Raw genomic sequence first — 20,267 nt, forward strand, 5'->3', positions numbered from 1 at the left:
TTATAAATAAAAGATACATAAATTGTTATCAGTTTTCTGTGTGTTCTTAGCTGTTATTGTTGACTCGTCTGCTGGGAGCGGTGCTGGTTGTGAAGTCTCACAGCAGCGGGAAGGAAGGACCTATCTCCTTCACGCACTTGGGCCATCCCTGTAGCATTAGGTGCACTTTAAAATTAAATCCGTCCAAACTACAAAATTGCCCGTTCCCAGATACTTCAGGCGCCTTTGCCAATATATACACCCCCCAAAAAAATCGCTATCGCTATTTTAAGACTTTAAACACAAGCCGGTCCAAATATTAGCAGATTAAACCAAATAAATAGCATAATCGACATTATCCCTCCGAAGTATAAAACTGACATTGAAACAGTGTGCCTGCTACAATATATTAAATATTCTATGCTTTGAATTCTCATGTTTAAATCCTTGTTCTACTTGGGCGAAACAGTACTTTCGAGAAATGGAGATCAAGGATGCCTTCGGAAAACATTCCACAGGTGTTCCCAAACTAAAATATTGATCCCAAACTGCATTGTATACAATACTAAACGGCGTGCCAACCCTATGTTAGGTCGAATGTAAAACGCATCTTCTAATCTACTTCTTAAATGCTGACCCTTGCAGTGTAAGAAAAAAAAATCCAGAACAATTGCGCTGTAAAATACATTATAAATACCTCCCCGAATACATTTGGAGCTGCCAGATCTCTCTCTCTACCTTTTTGAATGATTAGCCAATTCCGAGACTTCTATTTCACAGCCTTGGAATTACAAGTAAACTGATCTACTAAATTCAGGCCCTCATATTCGAGATTATTGGCGGGAGGCTCGGGAATTGACCGCCGCACTGAAATGCTGGTAAAAAGGCACAAATAATCGCCTATTCACTCGATGTCTGTAAGTGCGAATCGAGAATCGTTCTCAACACATCGGTGGCCGAGGCTCCAGTGTCAACAATGCTCAAAAAAGTTGGTATTTACAAAGTATACATAGACGCGTACCTGGAGTAAACACTCATGGAAAAGGTTCCCCGAAGTGGCGAGTGGAGAAGACATTTAAAAGATAAAGAAAGAATTTTGATTGCGTTTAGAACTGGCGCTTTAACTAGCGGGTCACATCACTTTGCAGCAACAAAGAACTGTAGATGCTGGTTTATACCAAAGATGGACACAAAGTGCTGGAGTAACTCAGCGGGCCAGGCAGCATCTCTGGAGAACATGGATAGGTGACGTTTCGGCTCGGGAGCCTTCCAGTTTAATATTTCATTTGTTTTTGTGCTGTCCTTTTACAAATTTTGAAATCACATTTCACCATTACTGGAAATTAGCCGAAAGTCGTTTAATTGAACCTTGGTTTAATTGTGTGTGTGTGTGTGTGTGTGTGTGTGTGTGTGTGTGTGGGGGGGGGGGGGGGGGGGGGTTGTGTGGGGTGTGTGTGTGTTTGTGTGTGTGTGGGGGGGTGAGTGTGTGGAGGAGGGGTAGATGTGAGAGAGAGATAGAGAGAGTAAGAGAGAGATGAGGGAGCGGGGGTTTAATTGGAGGATGAATTGCTACAATGACACTGGAACAATACAGAGACCCAAAAGACTGCAGATGCTGTCTTCAGGGGTTCAAAAAAAATATAGAGTGCTGGAGTAACTCGACGGGTGGCGCAGCATCTGTGAAGAATATGAAATGGTCGACATTTCAGGTCGGGACCTTTCATCAGGACGCTCCTTCCAATGTAAGAGAAAGCGTGCCCTGTAAAGCACTTTGACCAATAACTCCCCGCAGTCATGATGAACTTCCAATCCCTCTGTCCTTTTCGAATAATTAGCCATTCTGAAGCATCAATTTCACACCCACCGAATTACTAATAAACTGATTTTAGGATCAGCCGTAGGCATTTTTTGAAAATTATTTCTGCAGAAGAAAGAGAACTCGTATTGGAATTGTAAACAGCCGTCCTCTCTGTAAAAGCAAGTCCTCCATGGTCTCAACAGCAGATTGTAATACATGTTTTGTACTTTTCTGCTCATTTTCACTGGCGAAAGCAATATCTGTGGAGGCTCTCGCTGAAAAAGAAAATTCATTCTCCATTTCAGGCGAGAGAGACGTTCTTCCATAACTTTGCAGCACTCTTAGATATTCTGTAGTTTTAAAGTTCGGGATGATAGCTCGTGGTTGCGACGAGACGTTTTCTTCTAACCGGTTAACAGGAGAATAACAATCGCGATTTAAGTCGCTCCAGCTGTTTTGTTTGTCGAGGAAGTTTGGTTGCCACCAACAGCTGGACTGGCTGAAGTCCCAGGCCTGGCGGGATCAACTTCAAATGCCACCATAAAGCTTTTGCTACCAGCCAGAAGTGTCGCGCCCGTTCGCTTAGTTTCTATGCGCTCAGAATTAATTATTTCAAAAAAAATGCCAACGCTAATTCCTTTGCCCTTTTAAGCGCAGTCCAGAGGCAACTTGGAAATTTGTAATTATCTCCACCGCGAAGCACAAAGGGCGAAACACCTGTCATTTGGGTGCCGCTACCTGTGCCCCGCGCATTACACACTAACCCCTGCCCTTGTCGTTCTCCCTTGGAAACGGCGGACACACACGCCGTCGGAAACGGTACTATTCTGCCAAGCACCAAAGGCGAATTAGGGCCACTTCTGCAGATGGATTTCACTTTTACAATTCAAACAAAAAATCAGAAAGAAGCAAACAGAGAAACGGTATGATAATTTTAATGGGTATGTCTGCCCCAATCATTTACTTCCCTACACTATTTTTAAATGAGTCTATTATTAATTTATATTTCAATCCTAAATGTTGCCATGTTGTCACGCTGACATTGCAGGGACTCCAGGGGTATTATTTCTGGCGGGTTATGTGACTGCTCGCCGGTGGGACTACGAGCTAAAACGGGCCCCGAGTGAAGAGAAGCGCGGTGAATCACATACACACGGCGAGGTGAGGAACTCAGCGGGTCAGGCAGCAGTCAGGTGCCGCACTCTGCCTTCAATGAATTACAAAACACACAGCGATCACACACCGTGTTCTAAAATGCAACTCAGTAAGCAACACGATACAATATATAAATACATTTTGCAGGACGTATTGTGAGTCAGATTAATTCATTGCCATACCGGCCAGGATGCTGTGAAACTCCTTGTTCACCGAAGATTCACTGAGAGTAACAATGTAGGGCAGGGAAATAATTACTATTTTATGTCATTCCATAACATGGAAGGCACGTTTTAATCTTGTTGGAGCTCACGTTCAAATATTTTCTGTGGATTTACTTGGCGATTTAATTATTATAAATCTTTTTTGGGGGCAGAATTTGGTTATTGATCTGCGATCATCTCTTTACACTCGGGGGCGAGTGGGGAAAGCTAACGGATTGTACGAAAGCTGCCGTGAAAACGGGCACGATTGAGATGTTAGTTATAGACAGACTTTAAACGCCTCTGAATTAATTAAAATGCAGCGAATTGGTGTCTGAGGGATGTTTCAAATGCAACAAGGAGAGGTTTATTAGCAACTCGATATAATATATAAATACATTCTGCAGGGTTTATTCTGCTTCGGGTTAGATTCATTGTCATACACACTAGGGTGCAATGAAATACCTTGTTCGCGCGAAGTTTACAGAGCAAGTTTGAGATCCCACATCAGTACTTTTCTGTCATTCAGATTAGGGCATGCAACGAAATTACAACTGGACTCCTCAACATCAAGTGAATGAACCATGTCCCGATAAACACCCGCCAGCCAGCGAGAGGACGGGAAAGAAGTGTTACCGGAGGGGGGAAGGAGCGGGTTTTAAAATCTTAACTTTTCTGCATGTGAAGCGTGTAACTCTCACCCCATCCGCGACCCGACTACAGCACTGCCTAGAAAATCAAGACCATTGATAGCGGCAGCACGATGGCAGATGCCACCGGGCCAAAGGCGCGCACGGCGCCAGTGCTAACGTTTTAAGGCAGAAACTGAGTTTATTTTTTTCTAAACTGAACTGAATATGTTCTTCCCTCCCACGAAAACCTATGCAAACGGGAGAGAGAGGGGGGGGGAGGGGGTGAGGGGAAATAAAAGATTGGAGAGAGGGAGTTATTTTTACAGAACATTACAACTTCCCACGAACGGTTCTCCGGGTCCCGGGCCACGTTTGTGTCGTTCGCTTCTAACGCGTGTGCAGAGTGCACTAGGCTGGGGATGCGTTCTCACTAACCAGAGTTAATCTCCATACACTGGCTTGAATCCGCGTTGTCTCCCAGCGCCGGGTCCTGGTTTATACTGTCCACACTCAGTTCCATCGTCTTCTCGCTCCATTCTTGGATTTTCCGCTTTTTATTAGTCCCGATCAGCGCTTCCACGGAGAAGGCGTGAGCCCGCGAACTGAGAGCGGCCGCCGACCGTCTCCTCTCACTCATTATCCCAGTCGGCAGCGTCCAGCCACGTAAAACAGACCCCCAGACTTCTTTCCTTGCAAGGACACCAATGCGAGAAGTTGAGAGGCGGCGGTGTGTGTGTGTGTGTGTGGGTGTGTGTGGGTGTGTGTGGGTGTGGGTGTGTGCACTGTAGCAGTTTCCAAATGGAAACGAAAAGTGACCACAATAATCGTCGACAAATTCGGCCCTTGACTGACACAGAAGGTTACAGAGGTCCCGAAGTGTTCACATCTCTCCCAGTGCCAGTTAGCATGTCGCTGGCGAGCGGAGAGGAGTTATTGAGTTATTGAGGGGAGAGGAGTTAGGAGTTTATCCTACTTTCCCCCTGCACACTGTCATCTCTCCCCCCTGGCTGATTGATACAAACGTCTGCACAGTTTTACAGCAGAGGAGAGGTCTACGTGTCCATCAACTCCGAGCGGCCAATGGAGAGACGACCGGCAACCCAGGATCCAATGACAACCACACACAGCATTTCTAAGTCATTTCCATGTCCATCGCCAGCGCAATTCCAAAACAAACAACTGTAGATCTGGGATTTTTTCCCCTTCGCGAAACACCTTGATCCACAGCGAGCAAAAAATTTAAAAAAACCAACTCCGATTTCCCCCGGCGGAGAAGTGCAACTTTCTAAAGTTGCTGGGCTCCTAGATTTCAGGCGCAACTCTGAATCCGGCGTTGTGTTTTAAAATGGAGTTGAAGTGTTTCGGATTAACTGTTTGGCAACTGCACGGCTTGGTTGGTGTGCTTGAGAATTCAATTAGCAACACATTAAGCAATCGTTTTGTTAAATTTCCCCGTTCGTTTCTGGAGCTGCGCTCGGTGGAAATAGATCGGGACGAAACGCCAATTGTCTGTACATAGTGTCGGCGTCTGTCCCGTTCCTGGGCGGTTCAGTCCCATAAGTGCATCTCTTCCCCCAGAGCAGCACTGAGCCGGAGCAGGAAAGGGAACTGGGAACTGCGGGATTACAACTGCAAACTTCAGCGTCGGAAACACAACAGAAACGATGATGACTTAATGATCATTTTATCCTTGATAGCGCATCAAAGTCCACTGGGAATTTCACCGGGGGGGATGTTAATTTGAATTTGAACGATGTTGATATTGGTTGCATGAATCTGATTTTTTTTTAAAGCAAAATTATAAAATAACATTAGCAAACATATCGATCTGTCTCACTTCCTCGCTGCCAAAATTATAAACAAGGGTCTCGACCCGAAACGCACCCTTTCCTTTTCTCCAGAGATGCTGCCTGTCCCGCTGAGTTACTCCAGCTTTTTGTGTCTGTCTTCAGAAGATTAAAGATAGTTTAGATTATTGAACTCCCTCGTAATTAGGGACAAGGTGTCCGACAATATTCAAATACCGATGTAAGTTTTATTAATAGATATATACAAAAAATAAATAAATATATATATATCCTTTAAAAACATAATATGATATATAATGTATATGCATTATATAATGTATATGCATTATATGATGTATAATGTATATATATTGCATATTCTTATATATATCATATAAAATACACGTTTTATATATATATTATATATCTTATACATTTAAAGTTGATATCCATTAATGGCATCAGTTTTGATTCGAGGTCACGGAGAGATAGCCCTGTTTAAAAATTCACCAGTGTTCAGTTTTACACTAACGGGAATAAATGGTGGTTCCATTCAAGGCAAATTAGTTGCAAAATAAAATGTTAAACTAATCCTTGATCAGAATGTGTCGCGGAATATTCAGCTGGCGCCAAGAGAGAACGAAATAAAATAGAAAATGCTGGAAATAGGGGTTTGCTCTGCTCGAGTTTAATGTGATCCGGGCAAGGCATAGAGGCGGCAGCGGCAGCGGCGGCGGCGGCACCCTTCCTCCCCACCCGCGCCCTCCCTCCCCCCACCCCTCGCCAGCACACCAAAATACTTCGTGCATTTGCAAGATTTTCCGCTCGATTTCATTTTTTTTAAAGACTTGCTCTTGAATAACAACGCGATTGACCTTTCGCGAGTTGATGACATTTCAAACATCTTCATCAATTACTTTTATTAGTTGTCTTTTATGTAGTCTTCTCTTGTTTAAAAATGTTTATTCCAGACTAACTCAGATTCATCTCACAAATGTTGTTTCTAAACGCGCTTATTAATCTATTGTATTGTTGATTATATGATTATCTCGGTGTTATTACATGAAATAAGTAAGCATTTCATTGTTCCGTTGCCGGTTTCTAGGTCAATCAAATACTCTCGAATTTCTCTTTTAAGGACGCTGTTTGAAATAATTGTTGGAATTAAAACGTAGATTTAGTAAAACATAAATGAGTCTGAAGAACAGCCTCGACCCGAAATCTCACCCATCCCTTCTCTCCAGAGATGCTGCCTGTCCCGCTGAGTTACTCCAGCATTTTGTGTCTAAAACATAAACAATATTAGTGAATGCCATGCACATATCCTTGTGAATTTGATAACCAATTGGGTAGATTGTAGGAAGGAACTACAGATGCTGGTTTCAACCGTAGACACAAAAAGCTGGAGTAACTCCGCGGGTCAGACAGCATCTCTGGAAAGAGGAATAGGCCTCTGGAGAAGGGTCTCGATCCGAAACGTTACCCAGTTATTTTCTCCAGAGATGCTGCCTGTCCCGCTGAGTTACTCCAGTATTTTGTGTCTATATGTGGCTATATCGTGTATGCGTTTATAATGTGACTTTCCGCTAGTTAGCGTTATCTTTCGCTGTTTTTTTTCTCGCAGATTCGAACCTTTCAATTGACTGCGAGCTAACACAACATTTTAAATGTTCCCCCTTTCTCTCTCCCCCCTCCCCAGCAGATTGGATCGCAGCGATATTAATTGTGTTCCTCCCGTTCCAAAGAATTATCCTCCACCAAGCGACTGAACAATATTCGGGTTTTCACTGGGAAATTAACACGGGTCAGGAAATTGAAATGTACAAAAAAGTGTTGGGACTTACGGTAAATAAAAGCGTAGGCGCTATATTCAGCACAGTGCATTTCAGCACAACCTGGTTTTGTCTTTCCAAAACGTGGCGACACTTGTGGACTGCACAGGTCATTTTACCGGATTGTATGCAAAACAAAGCATTTCACATGTGACAATAAAGTATCACTGAATTATCGAATCACTGAATGTAAATGGACTCGCAAGATAACGCGAATATCCATTTTTTTTTCTGTTTGACATGCAATTGACTATTCAGCTCAAAGATTAAAGCGAGACTGATGCTTGTTTCAGCAAACCAAAGAGTTGTGATTTCGATACACAGGAGATTTCCTTTTTAATTTAAAAAAAACAATCCGGTTGTACCTGTGATTTTGGATGTATTTTCAAAATAATTACAAAGAACAGGAGAATAAAACTAATTTAACAGGATCACCCTCTCCCGCTTCCCTTCCCTGCCGCCCTCGCCCGCGAAACTGTCACTTACATTTAATTTATAAACCACAGTACAGTTATATCTTTCAAGGTCTGGGAAATCTCACGTCTGAAGAAGAAGGACAAGCGGGCGCATTGGACATCACTATCAGAAAATAGTCCGAGCAGAAAACTATCCGAAGATCCGAAACAAAAAAAACGTGGAAGATATTATTGTGAAAAATCAGAGAAATTATTAGAAACTGTAGCACCAGGGAGGTAATAATCGGCGAGAAAATATCGTCATATGATCGCGATTGCAGCTTGGTTGGGTTTGCAGGGTCTGTACATTAATAATTGAGCAGCAGTTTCGATCAGCTTCATAACTCATTCCATCACGTACTGGGGCTGAGAGGAAGGATATCTGCTTTCTGGAGCCGCGCTGGAAGCGGGCGGGTTAAATATGCACATTTCTACATCATTTAGTTGTTTGCACGGCGAGAGATATTTATCCTATTATTAACATGTGCATATATATCTTAATCCTTCATATTTTAACAATAATTATTCTGTCGTTGTGTTTTTTTTCTCTCTTATAGAGACCCAAATCACCCCCAGGAATTGCAGAATCTCATTAGAAAGTACAGATGAAGACTTGGGCCAGATTGTCTGGCGGACAACCATGCCGCACATCTGTTTGTCCACGTTTTTTTTTCCCCTACAGATTGATGGATCCCACCTTCCGGTGCCAAAACACTAGAATTTATTTGCTTTTTTGTCCAAAATAAGATCAGTTAATTCACGTTTTGAAACCGCGTCTTCTACCTTCGTGCCCGTTGGTCTTCTGGACTCGCGGTGGCCCAGAGTTCGTGGGGTTATTGCGAGGGGGTAATTGATAACAATTACAGCAAGGTGCACAATGGAACGATAATCCCACGGATAATTTCCATATCCATTTATGGAGAGGGGAGTGATTTTATAGGAAGCCGAGAGGCATCTTTTTCCACACAGAAGGTGGTGGGTATATGGAACGAGGAGGTGGCTTCTATAACAACATTTACGAGGCATTTGGACGGGGACATTGATAGGATAACAGATTGGAGGGGCATGGGCCAAACGCGAGTCTGAAGAATGGCCCCGATTCCAAACATCATCTGGAGGCAAGGAATTGCAGATGCTGGATTCCGAATAAAAATACGTAAAGTGCTGGAGTGTGGGTCAGGCAGCATCGAAATATCACCTGGTCAGTCCCCAGTCCACAGATGCGGGTCTGGCAGCATCTCGGGAGAGAATGAATGGGTGACGTTTCGGGTCGAGACCCTTCTTCAGACTGATGTTATGCAAAACTCTCGTCGGAGAGAAGAGGAGAACTTCTTCAAAGTTGACATACCTTGAGAAGAATTCGCATTGGAGCGGCAAAATGTGTAGGAAAAAAACTGCAGATGCTGGTTAAAATCGAAGGTCTCGACCCGAAACGTCACCCATTCCTTCTCTCCCGAGATGCTGCCTGACCTGCTGAGTTACTCCAGCATTTTGTGTTTACCTTCGATCTTTACCAGCATCTGCAGCTGGTTAAAATCGAAGGTCTCGACCCGAAACGTTACCCATTCCTTCTCTCCACAGATGCTGCCTGGCCCGCTGAGTTTCTTTGCGTTTTACTCAATATTCCAGCAAATGGGACTAGCGGAGATGGGGAATCTTGTACGGTCCAGGTTCAGGAGCAGCCCCTTCCCTACAGCCACCAGGCTTTTAAACATCACAACCTCCAAATACTATCCGAACTGTACAGACTTGGGGACATGACATTTGACTTTGCACTACTACTGTTTATTAATGTGTCTGTTTGTTTTGAATATATACTGAACTTTGTTGTTAATTATGGGTTCTACAGTGTACTATGTTTAGATATCTGTTGCGCTGCTTCAAGTAAGATTTTCATTGTTCTGGGGCAATATTGGGGCATACGACGATAAAACGCTCTTGACTCTTGCTTGACGTGTTTCTCTGTCTCTGCGCGTTGATCCAGGGAACTTCCCTGACAGTCCATAAATTGATTCTCCATCTTATTACCACTTTGTTCAGTCTAAATGCATCTGCCCCGATAACATTGAAAAACAACATTCAGAATGACCTTAAAAATGGTTAGGATTGGGAATTGATGGGAAATGAAAGGAAAGGCTTAGAGAATACAGACAAATTTGGGGAAATGGTTTTAGAGTAGATGGGATATCTTGGTCGGCATGGGCGAGTTGGGCCAAATGGTCTGTTGCTGTGCTGTGCGACTCACGTCTCCTGATTTTTTTTTAACATGTATTGCGAAATCAAAAATACATTTGTTACTTCTATTTAAAAGAAAGTGTCGGGCGATGGTGTCGTCACATGTAACAGCGTCGGCTATGTTATGTTGGCCATGACAAGGAGCATGGATTACATCTCCACAAGTATGCCATTGACGGGGTGTAACAGGCAGCTGCGAGTCGCACAGCGGCGATCACTGTGCGCTCTGCCTGGCCTCAGGCAAAGGCGAATCAAAAGTGCTATTGCTAAAAGGTATGATCGTGGGCTCTGGCTGTACACTCGATTACACGCCTCTGTCCCTGCCCCATCTCGGATTACATGCAGCTTTGCCTGACCGATTTGGCCCCAAAATCTGCTCAACCTTATTTCTGATGGACTCTAAAGAAATAATGTTTTTTTCCCCTGTGTGTGTGTGTGTGTGTGTGATGCCAGTTATTAAAAATGTCCCGAAGTCAAAAGGCAGCCAGCATCATCAGAGACCCACACCATCCTGGCCACACACTCATTTCACCATTGGCTGAAGGTACATGAAGAAAACTGTCACGTCCAGGTTCAGGAAAAGTTTCCACCTTTACAACCATCAGGCTATTAAACCCTGCAACCTCCAAATAGGCCACGATGTATCTAGACTTGGCGACATTGTTTTTGTTTTTGCACTATTATTGTTACCCTTTGTCTGTTCTATTTGCTGAACGTTTTATTTGTTATCACGGGTTTTAGAGTGCTCTGTTTACATATCTGTTGTGCTAGTCCAAGTAAGGATTTCATTGTTCCGTTATCGGGACATGTCACAATAAAACACTCTTGACTTTCTATAAAGGCAACGTGGTACATAACAGTCTATTAATTGCAGTGTGTAGGAAGGAACTCCAGATGCTGGTTTAAACCGAAGATAGACACAAGAAGCTGAAGTAACTCGGTGGGTCAGACAGCATCTCTGGAGAAAACGGATAGGTTTCGTATCGAGACCCTTCCTCACACTGACACACTGTAAACGAACGGACATCTAGTTAATAGGGACAAGAAACTGCAAGTGCTGGTTTTAACAACAACAAAAAAACACAAAGTGCTGGAGTAACTCAGGGAGTCCTCGGGTATTTTTAACCCGGATTTTGACAGGTTTTTGATTAGTAAGGGCGTCAAAGGTTACGGGGAAAAGTCAGGAGAATGGGGTTGAGAGGGAAAGAATGGCGGAGCACACTCGACGGGCCGAATGGCCTAATATGCTCCAAAGTCATATGGTCAGGCAGCATCTCTGGAGAACAAGGATAGGCGACGTCTCGGGTGGGAACCCTTCAGAGTTAGCCTATCTTTATTTGATTTTGGAGGATGGATTATTCGTGCCCTGGGGAGGGGGATTTCTGCGGCATTGGGGTTTCTGCTTATATAATATAACGGGAGTACATACCACCATTGGAGTCCACCGATGTCTGGCAGCTTCTAATGTGAATGGGGGTGCCGAGGACCAGCGACCAACGGGGATTTAAACGTTCAGCGCCACTACTGCTCTGGGATGCCAGAAATCATGTCTGCACTAAAAATAAGATTCTCCTGACCTTTATTCAGCGTGGCGTGTGGTTTTATCGTTTGGGATAAAGATGGAATTGTGGAGTCTGAATATATTAAACGAAAAATAAGTGAAATTACAGTCTAACTGAATCACGCCAATAAATGAGAGCTGTATGAGGTGCAAATTTGGTGGGTAGAAATAATCACTAAATGCCACTTATGTTGCCTCCCTCAAAATGAGTCGCTACCTCCAAAAGGTGAATGGAAGCACCTTCTCCCGGGTTAATGAAAGGTCTGAAGTGTAAAAGAGGGGTCCATGTTCTCCCGAGATGCTGCCTGACCCTCCAGCACTTCGTGTCCATCTTTGGTATAAACCAGCATCTGCGGTACTTGGCTTGTACGGTACTAAGTTCATGAATTGCTTATCACTGCCCGCGGTCTGTTAAAAAACCTTATCCCTAACTTTGATCGAATGTCTCTTTATGTCGACGGTGAAGCGAAGAAACCCGAGCGGGGGAGACGCAGGACGAAAGAGTTTAGGGGAGGGAGAAAATCAAAGAGAAATATATTAAACCAGGTTTGAAGGGGTGGCTTCCGTTTGTTGCACTATATGAAACATATCGGTGGGAGAGATTGAATATCTCGCGTGTCAGCTGTGCGTTATGTGCGGCGACCCTTCCCCTGTTTGGATTGTCGGTGTGGGACACTTTGGTTACCGCTAAAGCCACACGGAACAACTTCCATCCGTGTTAAATTATGACACGCATACAAGTCCAACCAAACACCCGTGAAAGATGTTACCCACTTGGGCTGAAATGTCTCCATTGTTGAATTGAATTGAATTGAATTTATTTGTCATTCAAAAAAAATTGAACGACATGTCGTCACCATGCAGTCATAACAATAAAAAACAGACAAATTACATACATTTAACATAAACATCCATCACATTGACTCTCCTCCAGGCACCTCCTCACTGTGATGGGAGGTTAAAAAAAGTCTTATCACTTCCTTGCTTCTTCTCCCGCGGTCAGACAGACAGACAGACAGACAGGCAGGCAGACAGACAGATAGACAGGCAGACAGACAGGCAGACAAGCAGGCAGACAGACAGACAGACAGGCAGACAGACAGACAGGCAGGCAGACAGACAGGCAGACAAGCAGGCAGACAGACAGACAGGCAGGCAGACAGGCAGGCAGACAGACAGACAGGGCTGGAGAAATTAATCCCAGTGATGAATCAACTACGCTTCATTGATCCCATCGATCCGCGTCATAACTAGTTCGATACAAGGAACTGCAGATGCTGGTTTACAAAAAAAAGGTACAAAGTGTTGGAGTAACTCAGCGGGTCAGGCAGCATCTGTGGAGAACATGGATAGGTGACGTTTCGGGTCGGGACCCTGTCGATGCTGTCTGAAGCTCTGAGTTACTCCAGCACTTCGTGTCTTCTTTTGTCAATCAGCAACTGCGGTTCCTTGTTTCAGGGATGCATATTGTTGTACAGTTGTTGGAATAATTCTGCTTTACGAAATTGGAGTCAGGGGTCTTCGTTTCGTTTCGGGTCTTGGAGTTAAGGAATGTAAGGGACGCGTGTGTACCTGAACATACCAGGAGCCCAGACAGACGGTAGCACCGCACCGACATGGATTTGAAGGGTGATGACGCAAAGGGTCATGGCTCTCTATTAAGGTACGTGACTCTCTATTTTCGTCTGCTAGACCAGAGCTCGATGGGCCGAATGACATCCTCGGGTGTCCAATAATATTGTATGTTTAATCATATAGTTTATCCACAAATATTTCCAGTGACACCTCCCTTATTCCAAAGCATACAATCTTTCTAACTGACATTAGACAATTATGAAACTATCGTTTGTTTGCACGATTATTGAGACACACACGCACACACGCACACATTGGACATTTTTGTTATTTATTACGATGGTTATTGAATACTATGTTTACATATCTGTTGAGGTGCTGCAAGTAAAGTTTTTTTCCGTTTTGGGACACATGACAATAAACACTTGATTAAAACAAAAACCATTTATGTTTTAAATTAATCTTCGTGAATTTACTTTTACAATTTAATCAATCGCAGGTCAGTTAGATAGTTCTGGTCCGGATTCGCTGAGGTTGGGCTCAAGAAACGAAACGAACTCATTCTGCGGAAGAGCTTCGCAAACTTCAGTCATTCTGGTATTTATCTGCGCATTTCCTTTTAATTTATCGGCGCTGATATGGATTTATTTAGATAGTCAGTTTAAACACAACGTGCTGGAGGAACGCAGCGGGACAGGCAGCATCTGTGGAGCGAATGCTCAGATCGCTGCCCTTATTCAGTCAGTTGATGAGATATTTACTTAAGATATCGTCTGTGCAACGCAGTCGAAATTCAATATTTACGATTCTGTTAAATTTAATTCTAAAGGTAGTACCTCGCAGCAGAATTTACACAACTGACCGTTCACGGAAATACGAGTAATAGTTACAAATTAATCTGTGACTGTACAGTTCAATATAAATAGTCCAGAACATAATACATTTCTTTCGTCAGTGCTAGCAGAACGAATAAACAGGAACAAGAGGGCCAGAAGGGTCTCGACCCTAAACGCCACCCATTCCTTCTCTCCAGAGATGCTGCCTGTCCCTCTGAGTTACTCTAGCACTTTGTGCTTGTCTTCAGAAGAAGAAAGAGATCGTTTAGATTATTGAATTCCCTCTTGTAATTACGGACAAGGTGCACAACAATATTCAAATGATGATGCAAGCTTTGCCAATATATTTTAACCGAATATATTATCAGACAACTGAACCATCCTATCATCTGACCTACAATCTACCACATTGGAGTCCATCGACTATCTTTCATCGGATTGTACTGGACTTTATCTTGCACTAAATGTTATTCCATTTATTCTGTATCTGCACACTGTGTTGGAAGGAACTGGACGTGCTGGTTTATACCGGAGATAGATGCAAAATGCTGGAGAAACTCAGCGGGATAGGCCTGACCAGCATTTTGTATCTATCTTCTGTAGACTTGGTTGTAATCATGTATCGTTTTTTCCCGCAAACTGGAAAGCGTACAACAAAACGCTTCCACTGCACCTCGGCACACAATGATAAACTGAACTAAATTTTATCGCGTAGATCTCTTATACGGCTCACCTTTCTAATGTATTACAGGAAACTTTTATCAGTCTGAAGACGGGTCCCGACCCGAAACGACGTCTTCCCATTCCCTCCACAGATGCTGCCCGACCCGCGGAGTGATTCCTCCGGCACTTTGTGTTTTGCTCAAGATTCCAGCAGCTGCAGTTCATTGTGCCTCAAACGCTTGTAATAACCAGAGATATTAGAAGTGGATATCTACTACGGATGCAATGTCACGTAGACTATTTTCATTTAAGTATATTTGTTTACGAATTATTTGATGCTAAGTATTCGGTCGCCATTGTGACCAAAGACGATATCTCAAGTGCAGTGGCGGTTGTTGACATTTATACAATACACATTATTCACATTTAACAGGTGAACCTCGAGTCCCTGTGGTTCCAAACCCTTTAGATGTCTCCTAAATTACATGGGATAAAGTGTGAACTAACGATTTCTTCAATAGATTTGTTTTAGTTATTCTTAGGTTACAGGTATACTCAGAGAGTGTAAAAGGTCAAACGCAAGGTGCTGGAGGAACTCAGCGGGTCAGGCAGCATCTGTGGAGGGAATGGACAGGCGGCGTTTCAGGTCGGATCCCTTGTTCAGACCCTGAAACGAGGTCAACCCGACAGACGGAAATCCAGTTCAGAGAGGAGCGGAGCAAGCTGATATTCAGCGGCAGAAGTGAACCCAACAAAAAATCAAAATCAAAACATGCTGGAAATCTGAAATAAAACGCTGGGAAACACTCCGCGAGTCCGGCAGCATCAATGGAAAGAAGAGGACAACTCACGTTTCTTGTCTTTTTGTAGCGATACTCCAGCACTTTGTGTCTTTTTTAGTGGAGTTACTCCAGCAGTTCCGCAGATCCTCCAGCAGATGTGCACGAAATCACGAGGGGGGGGGGGGGGGGTAGATAGGATGAATGCAGGGAAATCAAGAACCAGAGGACATCGGTTTAAGGTGAAAGGGGAAAGATTTGTTAGGAACATGAGTGGCAACTATTTCCAGACAGATAGTGGGGTATATGGAATTAGCTGCTAGAAATGGTATTTGAATCAACTACAATAACAGCATTTAAACGATATTTGAACGGGTACACGGATATTAAAATTTTAAATGGACATGGGCCAAACGCAGGCAAATGGGACTAGCTTAGATGGGGCATCTTGGTCGTCATGGACGAGTTGGGCCGAGGCCTGTCTGCGTGTTGTGTGACTGAACCACGCAGGAACTCACTCAGTGTTCCGCCCCTCCTCTCTTTTTCAGCTCCCACTTCCCCCATTGCAATCAGTTTGAAGGGTCCCGACCTGAAACATCGCTTGTCCATTCTCCCCACAGATGCTGCCTGACCCGCTGTGTTACCCCAGCACCTTTTCTTTGCTCAAGCTTCCAGCATCTGCATATAATTGTGCCTCCAGTTTATTGTCGTTACAAGGTGACGATTGTTGTAAGCTCTGCAGTTGATATTTCTGCACTCTGTATCTCCTCCTTCGCTCTACCTTTTGACTTGAGTTTGGGTTGATTGTATATTGTATGGCACTATTGTAACTGTTGAGATAGCGTGCAAAACAAAGCTGTTCACTGTGTCTCTATAAACGTGACAATAATAAAACTAAATCCATTTGATGGAGTCAAGAGGTGTGCACAGAAACAGTTTATTGTTCAGTAAAGCTTTCATTAGCCCCGTTTGACAAGAATCACACTTACGCTTGTCTCTGACACATCACATCCCCGGGATCGTTGGGCCACAGAAGCTACAAACAGCCCTGTTGTGTTCAATGGCCTGACTTTACTCTGTGCTGCCCTCTACTGGCCGAGCGGGGTCAAGCAGCAATGATTGTTAACACAAGGCGCAAAGTGTTGGATCAACTCAACGGGTCAGGCAGCATCTTGTTTAGTGCGATACTCCAGCACCGTCTCCCTTTCAGTAGAGTTACTCCTGCACTTTGTGTCTTTTTACTAGGGATACTCCAGCACTCTGTCTTTTCTTTTTGTAGCGTTTCTCCAGCACTTTGTGTCTTTTTAATAGTTACTCCAGATCTTTTTGTCTTCTTTTTGTAGCGATACGCCACCACTTTGTATCTTTTTTTTTGTAAACCAGCATCTGCAGTTCCTTGATTTCCTATTGTTAACAACACATTAGATTAATAATCTGCGCGGAGATTTACAGCGGAATCTGGTCTGGGATATATTTTCTAATGCCACTTCTGAAGTAACCGGGTTATCAATCCCACTGAAACCAGCAAGCCGACAAAAATCGCCCCTTCCCTTGGCAAGAAGCCCCCCGCGTCGGAACAACGCACATTCACTCCACTCCACTAACCCTTCCTCGTTAATCTGCCCGAATTCCGAATTCCCGAAGTCGATGTAAGCAACAGCTGACCAGAGACACAAGGACTTGCAGATGCCGGAGTCTTGAGCAAGACACATAGTGCTGGAGGAACTCAGCGGGTCAGGCAGCATCTGTGGAGGGAATGGACAGACGATGTTTGTCCAAGTGGGGCAAACTAATCAGATTGTGGCTTCAATCCGCATTCTCACTCGTGGCTAGTAATCCGCCACCCCTTTGTTTACCAAGTCTCAGCCTATTCTAGGCATGGGCCAGTGTTTCTCTGTGCACCGCGCCTCGTTGCATCAAAACAGATACCGTATTCAACCAGCCCACTGTAACTGGGGATAGATAGCCCGACAGTAAGTTACTGGACACATTTTAAAATCTGCAGATATCCCCCACAAAAATATCACGCCACCATTAATATAATGTAATTCTAGTCAGAAACGTTTTATTGTGTTGGGTGCTGAAAAATAACAATGGTACTCTTCCTTGCAACAGCACAACAGGTTTGTAAACACAGTTTACCCAATGGATAATATAATAAACAAATAAAAACACATAAAGTACAATTTTTAAATAATGGAGCCTCTTATAAAAGAACATACCATAAAGAACACCAAACTATATTATATAACACCTAAAGTGTTTTAAAAGATTACCTGGTCCATCACGGGCACTGACCTCCCCATTACTGCAGGGGTCTACAGGAGGCACTGCCTCAAGAAGACCTTTCAATTGCCTGAGTTTGTTCTTTCTTCCTTACTTTATATTCCTCAAAAGCCCTACCTGATTTCATCTTTAGAAATCTGGCATATGCCCAATTTTCCTTTTTGATCAAATTTAGACTCTCTCCAGTCATCCAAAGTTTCCTTGGTGTGTTTTTATTGTCCCGCCTCTTTCTTCTCGGAACATGCTGGTCCTGAACTCTGATCAGCTCGCCTCTAAACCACTCTCATGCCTGATGAGGACTCACCCAATAACAGCTGCTCTCAATTTACTCTCCCTAGCTCCTACCTAATGATGTTGTAATCTGCCTTAACCGAATTTAATGCTTCTCCCAACGTCCAGACCTAACCTTATTCATAACTATCTTAAAACCTATGGAGTTGAATTCACCGTTCCCAAATATTCTCCCACTGAAACACCAGTCACCTGGCCAGATCATTTCCCAACACAAGGTCCATTGGAGACCCTCGGACTATATTTGATCGGACTTTATCTTGTGCTAAATGTTATTCACGTTATTCCCTTTATCATGTATCTGCACAGTGAATGGCTCGATTGTAATCGTGCATTGTCTTTCCGCTGACTGGTTAGCACACAACCAAAGTTTTACACAGTATCTCGGTACACATGATCATGAACTAAACTAAACCAAACTAAGTATGGCTATCAAATTCTGCCCCATCTAAGCCTTGCATTTTATAATGTAAATAGTAAACTATTAAGAACCAAGAACCAGCACCGCGGCCTCATAGTACCAGAGACCTAGGGTGCTGTCTGTGTGGAGTTGGCACGTTCTCCCTGTGACCGCGTGGGTTTCCTCCGGGTGCTCCGGTTTCCTCCCCAATCCCAAAGACGTGCGGGTTTGTAGGTTAATTGGCCTCTGTAAATTGCCCCCTAGTGTGTAGGGAGTGGATGTAAAAGTGCTGTACATACTGTGAGTTGGTATTGAGAATGGTGCTTTGTCTTAGACCACGTCCAAGGCTTTTGTCATTTGCACAAGTACAGTGAAACATCTTGCTTGCAACAGGCACATTGATCAAGATAACACACACAAAATATACAGAAATGAAACATTAATTGCATGTGAAATTCAAAAAGATTGCAAAAGACAAGACATTAGTTAACAAACATAATTAAAGAGAAAAGCCCATGGCAGTGCAAGAGGTGGACCATAGTGTCCTGTTGCCGAGGTAGGGTTAGGGTTGCGTAGGTTGGTTCAAGCACCTGATGGTTGTAGGAAGTAGCTGAGCCTGGTGGTGTGGGACTTCAGGCTTCTGTACCTCCAGCAGTGAGAAGAGGGCACGGCTCAGATGGTGGAGATCCTTGATGAAAGATGCCGTCGTTGTGAGGCAGCTTCTCAAGAAGAGTTTGGAGATGGCAAACAATGAATGATTATTTGAACAGTGGTGTATTATTAGATAATGAGTATCTTCTCTGGCCTGTCATCAGATAAGCCAAAGGTAGAAGCTAGAAGACTTGTTTTCTCATGTAGAGTATTGTTAGAATATGGAATGTTTTACCATTAATAACCATAGAGGCAGAAAGTATAACAAAATTTACAAGGAGATTGGTTAAATGTTTGTAAAGGAAGAATATGAAAGGATATGGGAGGGAAATTGGATTAGACAGTTCCAGAGACATAGATCAGATCATGTTATAAGCATTGGGTTAACTGTTTCCCCTCATGTGTTGTACTTGGTGAAATATTATTTTCCCCAAGTTCAAGATCATTTAAAGGAATACAACCTATTGGAATATGGGTTGTATGTTCTATACAACTCTAGAATGAAGTATGTTGTCCTGATGATGGGGCAAGTGCTCCCTCGATATAACAGTACAACACAGAAACAGACCATCTGGCTCACGATGTCCATGCCAAACATGAAGCACGTTAAACTAATCTCCTCTGCCTGCACGTGATGCATATCCCTCCATTCTCTGCATATCCATGGGTCTATCGAAAAGCCTCTCAAATGCCACTTTCCAATTAGTCTCCACCACCACCACCGGCAGCATGTTCCAGGTGGCATTACCACCCACTGTGTAAAAAAGATGTGCCCACACATCTCCTTTAAACTTTGCCCTTCTCATCTGAAATCTATGCCCTCTTTTATTTGACATTTCCACTCTGAGAGTCTGACTATCTACCCTGTCTATGTCACAGAGTCAATGCGATCCAAGATGGCACCCAACCCAGGTGAATGTTCCGGAGGTGCCATCGAGAAACCAAGGCCGGAGCCTCGCGGGTCGGAGATGGGCGACTATTTGCCTACCTTGGGTAGTATGCAAGCTAAGAGTTTCACTGTGACTTGCCACATGTGACAAAGTATTCCATTCAATTCAAAATCAATTCAATTCAATTCAATCTTTGTGTGCAGGTCATAGAAGTGGATCTGCAATCATGCATCACAACCACTCCACACTTTTAAATCTC

The 20,267-nt window shown here is 43.6% G+C and overlaps 1 protein-coding gene across 4 annotated transcripts in view; it reads right to left on the reverse strand.

The window, feature by feature from the left end:
* The window catches only part of tbx15 (T-box transcription factor 15), a 93,293-nt gene extending 88,889 nt beyond the window's left edge, over nt 1-4,404 (reverse strand). For 2 of the 4 annotated variants that reach the window (XM_078408663.1, XM_078408665.1), the window contains exon 1: nt 4,203-4,404. In XM_078408663.1, the coding sequence (XP_078264789.1) occupies nt 4,203-4,404 (202 nt within the window). Of the gene's footprint in view, nt 1-360; nt 376-4,202 lie in introns of all 4 variants that reach the window. The other 2 variants (XM_078408666.1, XM_078408664.1) reach the window with 2 other exon arrangements.
* Nucleotides 4,405-20,267: the final 15,863 nt, after the last annotated feature.

Source organism: Rhinoraja longicauda, chromosome 12, assembly GCF_053455715.1.
Source record: "Rhinoraja longicauda isolate Sanriku21f chromosome 12, sRhiLon1.1, whole genome shotgun sequence".
Lineage (NCBI taxonomy): Eukaryota > Metazoa > Chordata > Chondrichthyes > Rajiformes > Arhynchobatidae > Rhinoraja > Rhinoraja longicauda.